Source organism: Polyodon spathula, chromosome 55, assembly GCF_017654505.1.
Source record: "Polyodon spathula isolate WHYD16114869_AA chromosome 55, ASM1765450v1, whole genome shotgun sequence".
NCBI lineage: Eukaryota > Metazoa > Chordata > Actinopteri > Acipenseriformes > Polyodontidae > Polyodon > Polyodon spathula.
The window spans coordinates 1,487,450-1,498,101 of NC_054588.1; the positions used below are offsets into that span (position 1 = coordinate 1,487,450).

Sequence of the window (10,652 nt, forward strand, 5' to 3'; positions counted from 1 at the left end):
CCTTTATTAACCTGCTTTGATATCATTGCAATTCTCTCTGAACCTCAATCTAAAAATAAATATCTCTGCTTTGGTTTCTGGTGAGTGGAGATTTAGAATGCCTCAGCTTTTTACAAAGAACAGATTGGTTGATTTGGCTCTTATTTATTGAATACATCACAGCAAGAATATAACTAAGGATTGTCAGCTGTTTTAAGTTTCAAACCATTCTGTGCCATGAGCACAAACAATGTCACACTAGTCCCTCCTCCTTCCCTCCTGGATTGGCTCTCTAACTCTAGACTTCAGACTGACAGTCAACACTGCCCTATTGGAGCTAGGAGCCGATTAAATCCATTTTCCTGTGTTTTTTTCTCCGACTAGCAAAATGGCTCATGGTTTCTACTCATATTCATTGTGGATTCTCGCTTGTACTTGTTACTCGGCACATCCCTAGTTTCTGTGGTTTCTTATTCAAGTTTTTATTATGTACAAACAAAACTATTCATACACAAATAAAATCTGATGACTACATTTATGAAATAGCTGCTAAATACCAGCCAGTTGATATTAACTTACCAAAAAGATTATCAGGTGTTTTAGCTGTAAACCTTTCTGTCCCATGAGCAGCCACGCAGCTGTAGGTATTTCTAGTCGTCCACTCATTTTTGGGGATTGTGAGTCTACTGAACGTTGAATAGGAGACTCCCCCTTTCTCAGGAACGACAGGATTGTTCTTGTAAAGAGCAGAATCGATTTCCTTATCACCCTTCTGCCATTTCACATAGATATCACTCGGGAAGAACCCAGTAATGATGCATACCAGCTCTGCGCTGTCGGCTCCCAGATGATCTTCAGAGGGGCGTAGAAGCTCCAGGACAGGCTTTTTGTAGGGACCTGTAAAACACAAACAGCAAAAAACAAAAAATATATAACAAAAAAATCAAATAACAATAACATGCTATGTTTCTTTTAAAATGTCAAAGTGTGAAATGGCAGTTATAAGAATTGAAAAATATGGCCGCTTTATTGGTATTGTCTGACTAGAATAAAAGGACAAAGAAATACAAAACATGTTTAAAATCTACCAAACCCAGGGGAAGGGGTAGTCATTGGATTGATGTTATAATCAGAAATGCAAGAACAGCTCCATTGGATGTATATGTGAAGATCTGCAGTATTGCACACCGGACCAAGGAGAGGAAACACTTTCCATTAAGTGTCTCTAATTACTGTGTATTTATATAGTAGTTACTTATACAATACATGTGTACTTACACATAATCACTATGTTATTATGCACAGTTACAATGTATTTGATGAGTAAATCTTTTTGAATGATATAACACTAAATTTAAACCCAACACTAACCCTAACCCTTTTCTGATACAATTGTGTACTTACATATATCATGCAGAAAGACTTACACGTTAAGAACATTGTAACTATGCATAATAACTTTGGAAGTGTTACTAAGTGACTACTATGTAAATACATTGTAATTAAAGACCCTTATTTCTGAATTACACTTAGCAATGTTCACCCTTTATCAATATAAAGGAATTACCTGTCTCTTTGGTAATAGACGCCTCTTTGGTGAAACAAGGGTGTTTGACTTGGCAACTTATTTTGTTGTAGCTTTTCCACTCAGCAGCAGATACTGTCAATCGCTTGGTGATGCTTTGGGTATTATTCCCGTTTATTTTGCTATCAACTGATTGTGAGTCCTTTTCTCTTCCATCAACAATCCAGGAAACGATGCTGTCTTTGAGTCCAACCACAATACAATCAGCACTGACATGTTTCCCTTTGAGAACAGCTTCAAATGGGGGTTTTTGGAGATAAATAGTTGGCTCAGTGCTGGAGCAAGCTGAAATTGAAACAGAAAGCATGTTTAACGACTTGCGGGAATCTATTGCGCTGAACAGTGTTTGAAAATATCTACATAGCCTAGAAAATAGAAAGCAGAGATTCAGCACATCTTCAGAAAAGCAATATGGGGAATCAGCAGGAATGATTGTATTTTCAGTTCCTTTATTAACCTGCTTTGATATCCTTGCAATTCTCTCTGAACCTCAATCTAAAAATAAATATCTCTGCTTTGGTTTCTGGTGAGTGGAGATTTAGAATGCCTCAGCTTTTTACAAAGAACAGATTGGTTGATTTGGCTGTTATTTATTGAATACCGCCAAATCAATCATCTTACCAAAGAGATTGTCAGATGTTTTAGTTTCAAGCCATTCTGTGCCATGAGCACAGACAATGTCACACTAGTCCCTCCTCCTTCCCTCCTGGATTGGCTCTCTAACTCTAGACTTCAGACTGACAGTCAACACTGCCCTATTGGAGCTAGGAGCCGATTAAATCCATTTTCCTGTGTTTTTTTCTCCGACTAGCAAAATGGCTCATGGTTTCTACTCATATTCATTGTGGATTCTCGCTTGTACTTGTTACTCGGCACATCCCTAGTTTCTGTGTTTTCTTATTCAAGTTTTTATTATTTACAAACAAAACTATTCATACACAAATAAAATCTGATGACTACATTTATGAAATAGCTGCTAAATACCAGCCAGTTGATATTAACTTACCAAAAAGATTGTCAGGTGTTTTAGCTGTAAACCTTTCTGTCCCATGAGCAGCCACGCAGCTGTAGGTATTTCTAGTCATCCACTCATTTTTGGGGATTGTGAGTCTACTGAACGTTGAATAGGAGACTCCCCCTTTCTCAGGAACGACAGGATTGTTCTTGTAAAGACCAGCATCAATTTCTTTATCACCCTTCTGCCATTTCACATAGATATCACTCGGGAAGAACCCAGTAATGATGCATACCAGCTCTGCGCTGTCGGCTCCCAGATGATCTTCAGAGGGGCGTAGAAGCTCCAGGACAGGCTTTTTGTAGGGACCTGTAAAACACAAACAGCAAAAAACAAAAAATATATAACAAAAAAATCAAATAACAATAACATGCTATGTTTCTTTTAAAATGTCAAAGTGTGAAATGGCAGTTATAAGAATTGAAAAATATGGCCGCTTTATTGGTATTGTCTGACTAGAATAAAAGGACAAAGAAATACAAAACATGTTTAAAATCTACCAAACCCAGGGGAAGGGGTATTCATTGGATTGATGTTATAATCAGAAATGCAAGAACAGCTCCATTGGATGTATATGTGAAGATCTGCAGTAGTGCACACCGGACCAAGGAGAGGAAACACTTTCCATTAAGTGTCTAATTACTGTGTATTTACATAGCAGTTACTTAGTAAATACATGTGTACTTACACATAATCACTATGTTATTATGCACAGTTACAATGTATTTGATGAGTAAATCTTTTTGCATGATATAACACTAAATGTAAGCCCAATCCTAATCCTATCCCTAACCCTAACCCTTTTCTGATACAATTGTGTACTTCCATATATCATGCAGAAAGACTTACACATTAAGAACATTGTAACTATGCATAATAACTTTGGAAGTGTTACTAAGTGACTACTATGTAAAGACATCGTAATTAAAGACCCTTATTTCTGAATTACACTTAGCAATGTTCACCCTTTACCAATATAAAGGAATTACCTGTCTCTCTGGTAATAGACGCCTCTTTGGTGAAACAAGGGTGTTTGACTTTGCAACTTATTTTGTTGTAGCTTTTCCACTCAGCAGCAGATACTGTCAATCGCTTAGTGATGCTTTGGGTATTATTCCCGTTTAGTTTGCTATCAACTGATTGTGAGTCCTTTTCTCTTCCATCAACAATCCAGGAAATGATGCTGTCTTTGAGTCCAACCACAAGACAATCAGCACTGACATGTTTCCCTTTGAGAACAGCTTCAAATGGGGGTTTTTGGAGATAAATAGTTGGCTCAGTGCTGGAGCAAGCTGAAATTGAAACAGAAAGCATGTTTAACGACTTGTGGGAATCTATTGCGCTGAACAGTGTTTGAAAATATCTACATAGCCTAGAAAATAGAAAGTAGAGATTCAGCACATCTTCAGAAAAGCAATTTGGGGAATCAGCAGGAATGATTGTATTTTCAGTTCCTTTATTAACCTGCTTTGATATCCTTGCAATTCTCTCTGAACCTCGATCTAAAAATAAATATCTCTGCTTTGGTTTCTGGTGAGTGGAGATTTAGAATGCCTCAGCTTTTTACAAAGAACAGATTGGTTGATTTGGCTCTTATTTATTGAATACCGCCAAATCAATCATCTTACCAAAGAGATTGTCAGATGTTTTAGTTTCAAGCCATTCTGTGCCATGAGCACAGACAATGTCACACTAGTCCCTCCTTCTTCTCTCCTGGATTGGCTGTCTAACTCTAGACTTCAGACTGACAGTCAACACTGCCCTATTGGAGCTAGGAGCCGATTAAATCCATTTTCCTGTGTTTTTTTCTCCGACTAGCGAAATGGCTCATGGTTTGTACTCATATTCATTGTGGATTCTCGCTTGTACTTGTTACTCGGCACATCTCTAGTTTCTGTAGTCTTTCAAGTTTTTATTATTTATTGCGCTGAACAGTATTTGAAAATATCTACATAGCCTAGAAAATAGAAAGTAGAGATTCAGCACATCTTCAGAAATGCAAGCTGAAATTGAAACAGAACTCGGTTTAATCTTCCCTATTGAAATAATATAGTGCACTGTACAGTATTTCAGAAATCTATTATGAAGACAAATAGGAAAATGGATTTGAATGCCTGCTGTATTAACCCTTAGCGGTCCTTTTATTCAGCGCTTGTCAGGCGCGTCGGGTCCAATTTATTTTCACATGTGCTGTTTAAAATATTTTTTTCAGAGTAAAACAGGTTTAAAAGGCATTGCGTTGCAAAACTACATCAGTACTGTATCTCCAGCCAAGCCCCACCCCTTGTTCGCTGTATTTTTCACATATCTCTTTATTATCGTGCACATTGATAAATCCTCTCCTGATCACTCGTTTTATCACCAAACTCCTCAATAATGCGATCCGAGTCATTATTTTATTACTGTAACATCTCTGGATGCAGAAGCAGCTATCTCCTTTGTTTGTGTCTTATCTCTTGGTGTAGCTGCTAACTCTATTGTTCAGATACGCCCCCTTTTTCTGCTTCATTCGGCTCCTATTGGTCTCACTCGGCCATTGAAAGGTTTTTTCTGCTTTTTCCAGAGAAAAAACGACTAGAGACCTGTGCTTGACGTCTCTTTGATGATGTCGGACAGGGTCCAACATCGGACTGGAAAGGGAAAATTGAAACGTCGGACCTGGTCCTGCAAAGGGTTAAAAATCTGTTGACTGTCCCTTGTGCTAAATAAAGGGAAAACACTGGCTCCCATTCAGAAAGCTTGAACTCATTCATTATTTAATGCTGTTTTACTGAATTTTGAATGAAGACATTGAAAATGACTCATTGAAACATTTTGTTGTTGAACTTTTCGGAAAATTCAGATCAGTTTTGTAAAGTGTTCCCCATTCACACACATAACACTGTATTTAAATTCTAACTGGTTTTTGATTTTTCTCACCTGTACACATGCTGATATTCTTGTTTGTAGTAGTCTTGCCGTGTGTGACGATGCAGGAAAACGTGCTACCTTTCTTCCATTCATCCCTGGAAATCTCCTGGCGGCTGATGAAGGTGAAGGCCTTGTCTTTGCCTTTTTCTTTGTTCAGAATGAGTGAAGATTTTTCATCCATTAGAGGAATCCCATTAACAGACCACTTTACTGTAATGTCTTCTGAGTGGAAGTCGACTACAATGCAGGTCAGTACGAACGTTGGTGTTTTAACGTCTTTGCAAGGAAGATGGACTAAACTGATTTCTGGTGGGTCTGTGGACACTGTTGTTTTGAAAAAAAAGAACATGATAAAATTATAACACATAACACTGCTGCTGGTAGGAATGTCTTTCTATCAAACCATGTCAACCGAATGTTCCCTATAATAATCTATGAATTAACTCATGGATTATGGTGATACTGTGCAAAGCTGCAATTCTGCTTACGGCCACCAAATGGCAGTATAACCTTTTTCTGTAAAGTGGTGAATGCATCTTCAAACTTAGGATGCCTACAGCTGGTTAAAACGGTGAGTCACGGTGATGGATATGTGGAATAGAGTGTGCCTACTTTCAGATCTACTTTCCACTAGAAACCAAAAACAAGAACGACTGATATTGCATAAAGTGGAAGCATCACAAGATAGTACAAAAAGAGTTCATTAACGCCTGGAGTTCAGGCTTTGAAAATGTGGCTCAATCAGAAGTCTAATTGCGATGTGACGTGAGGATGACAGTTTCTAAGAAAAAATATTACTGATGAAAATGCTTGATATATTACATTGGAAGAAATACTTAACCCAAAAGTGATTTGATATGATTCTCTTTACTTGATCTACATTTTCATGAGCCATTATTAATGCAAATACTAAATCTCATAACATGCTCCTCAGATATCTACTTAAAATGACCACAGTTCTTTGCATGTTTTCCAGGAGATTTGGACTCCCTCAGGTCATGTCCTTATAATAATATTACAGAATTTCCAGACTTCACTGCACCAGTACATGTTAATAAGGTATTTCTGTGTGTTGCCACTAGATGGCAGCATAACCTGACTTACATCCAGAAGAATAGCTTGCGTTTCATAAAGAGGGGATGCATTTCAAAGCATTATCAACATAGCTACTGTTCTGTTTGCAGTCATATAGCTGTGTTACAACCAATCATCTCTGCTATACTCTCTAGACTCAAAATATCTGTCATAACTCAGTATTTAGTATACACAAGCACATCCCATACAGCTCTGTCATAGCTGGTCCCCATCTATAATAGTGCTAGATTACAAGAAGCACCACTGTACTCTATGAAGTTTTAAGGTAGCTCAGTCTGGAGAACAGAAGGCTCTGTCTTTTTTTTTTTTGTATTTAGTTTATAATGAAATGCTCCAAGTTACCTTATATCTCTGTTGGAGACATGTAACTCTGCCTGCGCATGAAGATCAAATGATGCGCCTGCTTTTAAAATCCCCAAACTGAGATCTAACATGGGCCAATGTGCCTTTGTGTATCAAGCATGTCACCTCTGGAAGTCCTTGCCTTTGAACAAAATATTTATTTGAAATCTGACCAGGGTTGCAAATCCTGTCAAATCTGATTCTGTCCCAGGATCATGTACAGCACGCTGGGATTGTTCTATTTTGTGTGTTTGTTTGTATTTCTTTTTCTGATTATTTTACAGTGTTTTTTAAATGCTTGATCTCTTTCTTTATTGCCACCTTCGCCTCCAAGGACCCTCCTGTATATCTATATCTATATATATCTATATATATATATCTATCTATATATCTATATATATCTATATCTATCTATCTATCTATCTATCTATCTATATATATATATATATATATATATATATATATATAATATATATATATATATATATATACAGTGGCTTGCAAAAGTATTCAGACCCCTGACCAATTCTCTCATATTACCGAGTTACAAATGGTACATTGAAATTTCATTCTGTTTGATATTTTATTTTTAAACACTGAAACTCAGAATCAATTATTGTAAGGTGACATTGGTTTTATGTTGGGAAATATTTTTAAGAAAAATAAAAAACTGAAATATCTTGCTTGCATAAGTATTCAACCCCTGTGCTGTGGAAGCTCCCAGTTTGCATGGATGAAAGGAATTGCCCACACGAGGACACAATTACCTTACCATTGGCCTCGACCTGTGAACCATTAAAGTTGCTGTCACATTTTCTGGATAAAAACCCCACTGTTGGTAAGGCTGTGAATCTGAAGGAAAATGAAGACCAAAGAGCATTCTACAGAAGTTAGAGACAAAGTAATACAAATGCATAGATTAGGGAAAGGGTACAAAATAATATCCAAGTGTTTGGATATCCCAGTGAGCACAGTTGGATCAATAATCAGGAAGTGGAAGCTGCATCACACTACCCAGGCACTGCCAAGAAAAGGCTGTCCCTCAAAACTCAGCACTCAAACAAGAAGGAGACTTGTGAGAGAGGCCAACAATCACTGTGAAGGAGCTACAGAGTTCAGTGGCTGGGAGTGGAGTAATGGTGCACCAGTCAACCATATCAGAGCTCTGCATAACACTGGCCTGTATGGGAGGGTCTCAAGAAAGAAGCCGTTACTCAAAAAGTACCATCTGAAAGCACATCTGGAGTTTGCCAGAAAGCATGAGAGCGACCCAGTGTGATGTGGGAAAAGGTTTTGTGGTCAGATGAGACCAAGATAGAGCTTTTTGGCCAAAACTCAAAGCGCTATGTGTGGCGCAAACCTAACACTGCCCATGCCTCAAGACACACCATCCCTACAGTGAAGTATTGTGGTGGCAGCATCATGCTGTGGGGATGATTATCAGAGGGACTGGGCATCTTGTTACAATTGAAGGAAAAATGGATGGAGCAAAATACAGGAAAATACTGCAAGAGAATCTGCTTCAGTTCGTTAAAAAAACTGAAGCCTGGGAGGAAATTCACCTTTCAGCAGGACAATGATCCCAAGCACAAGGCCAAAGCAACACTGGAGTGGCTCAAGAACAAAAAGGTGAATGTCCTACAGTGGCCCAGTCAAAGTCCTGATCTCAATCCCATTGAGAATCTGTGGCACTATTTGAAAATTGCGGTCCACAAGCGTCGTCCAACCAACCTGAACAACCTGGAGCAAATCTGCCAAGAAGAATGGGCCAAAATCACTCCGACACTGTGTGCAAAGCTGGTACATACTTACCCCAAAAGACTTAAAGCTGTTATTGCAGCGAAAGGTGGCTCTACCAAATATTAATGTGTGGGGGTTGAATACTTATGCAAGCAAGATATTTCAGTTTTTTTATTTTTCTTAAAAATATTTCCCAACATAAAACCAATGTCACCTTACAATAATTGATTTTGAGTTTAAGTGTTTTAAAATAAAATATCGAACAGAATGAAATTTCAATGTACCATTTGTAATTCAGTAATATGAGAGAATTGGTCAGGGGTCTGAATACTTTTGCAAGCCACTGTGTGTGTGTGTATATATATATATATATATATATATATATATATATATATATATATATATATATATATATATATATATATATATATATTCAAGGAATTCATATTTTACCAGGGCCTTAGGCAGATCAAAGAGAAAACTTAACCTTACAGAGGGATCCTCTCCTGTTATGAAAGAACCCTTATGCTTGTTCTCTTCTTCTTCTGATCTGTATGCCTGCATTCTAGAAATTAAACTGTAATTCCATGCACCTGATTAGAGGGACTGAGAGAAGGAAGCCCCTTTGGGATAAACACTGGCCCCTGATTAAACCATTGTATCTTGGTGTGTGTTTCTCCTAACCGAGTAAATTGAAAAATGAAGTCCTCTAAGAAGTTTAAAGAATTTAAAGCCTATCTTATATTATAGCACGAAGTTGCTGAAGATTTCAACCAACTAGCTTTTATGACATAGCCATGTCACGCATGCACAAATCTGTGTCCAGGTGTGTGGTTTCCTGATTGGAACGATTTGCAGTGCACAGAACTGGTGAATTGTATCTGTTATATTACATGGTAACTTAATTCCAAAGACAGAACTAGCAGTTAACTTTGTCAGCTCCTTTCAAGATTTGAAAAACTTCAATCAAGTCCCCTCCGATTCTTCTTTGTTCCAAGCAGAATAGATTCAGCTCTTTCAGCCCGTCTTCGTAGCTCATTAATATTAGTTTGGTTGCTTTTTGCTGGACTCTCTTCATGGCCACAATGTCCTTTTGGTACAGAATTGGACACAGGTGTCACCTATACTGTGCAACCTGATCCCAACCTCATTGGATTTGTGCTCTACACTTTTGGTTATATACCCAAGCATGTGGCTTGCTTTTAGATTGCTTCCCTGCACTGTGTGGTTGCTGACAGCCACAAGTCTATTCGATTGCAACACCAAGGGCATCGTCTTGATGGGCTTGGGTTTGTTCAATACCCCCATTTGGTGTTTTGTCAGATGAATTGAATCTATAATGTTGATTATTTGTGATTAACTGCTATATTGACATTTATATTAACCACTACGGAAAATCCTTCCCCTGCACCTGTTTGTTTCATGCGAAACTGCAGAAAAACGGAGTCAAGCCAAAAATAAACCAACCAAATAAACCTCTCTTCTTCTTCAGTTTAATAGTGCTTTCTCAAAAATAAAATAATGACTTATTTTAAGAGCTAGCTTTTGGTTTGGTTAACTGTTACTCACAAGTAAACACGTGTTGTTGGTCATGAATACTTGTTATACAGTATCATAATATACTGTTAATACAATGTATATATAAGGCTGTATTTTTTTCATGGTAAAAAATTGTTATTAAAATTGTTTATTTCACAAACTAAAAATGGAAGTTATTTCACGACTAAACATGATATTTTATTAATGCCGAAAAATAACGTTGTCACCTTCACAATTAGTTTCAAAATATTTAAAAATACCTACCTGAAAAAAAAAAAAACAGTAAATGCTAAATTGTAGATTTTTTTATGTCTTTCATAGACTATTCTCAACATCAATGAATTATCAAACGAAATGAACAAAGCTGAAATAGCAAAACAAAAACTAGTGTCCTTTTGATAAAGCTTTAAAAAGGTTAATTTTTTTTTTTATTTTATTTATTTTTTA

The 10,652-nt window shown here is 37.2% G+C and overlaps 1 protein-coding gene across 8 annotated transcripts in view; it reads right to left on the minus strand.

The window, feature by feature from the left end:
• LOC121307349 (titin-like) overlaps positions 1 to 10,652 on the minus strand; it is a 73,072-nt gene that overhangs the window by 18,323 nt on the left and 44,097 nt on the right. For all 8 annotated transcript variants that reach the window (XM_041239534.1, XM_041239533.1, XM_041239532.1 and 5 more), the window contains 5 exons: positions 5,499 to 5,813; positions 3,569 to 3,871; positions 2,571 to 2,888; positions 1,547 to 1,849; positions 559 to 876 (listed from right to left, as the gene is read on the minus strand). In XM_041239534.1, coding sequence (XP_041095468.1) covers positions 559 to 876; positions 1,547 to 1,849; positions 2,571 to 2,888; positions 3,569 to 3,871; positions 5,499 to 5,813 — 1,557 coding nt within the window. The remainder of the gene's footprint in view (positions 1 to 558; positions 877 to 1,546; positions 1,850 to 2,570; positions 2,889 to 3,568; positions 3,872 to 5,498; positions 5,814 to 10,652) is intronic.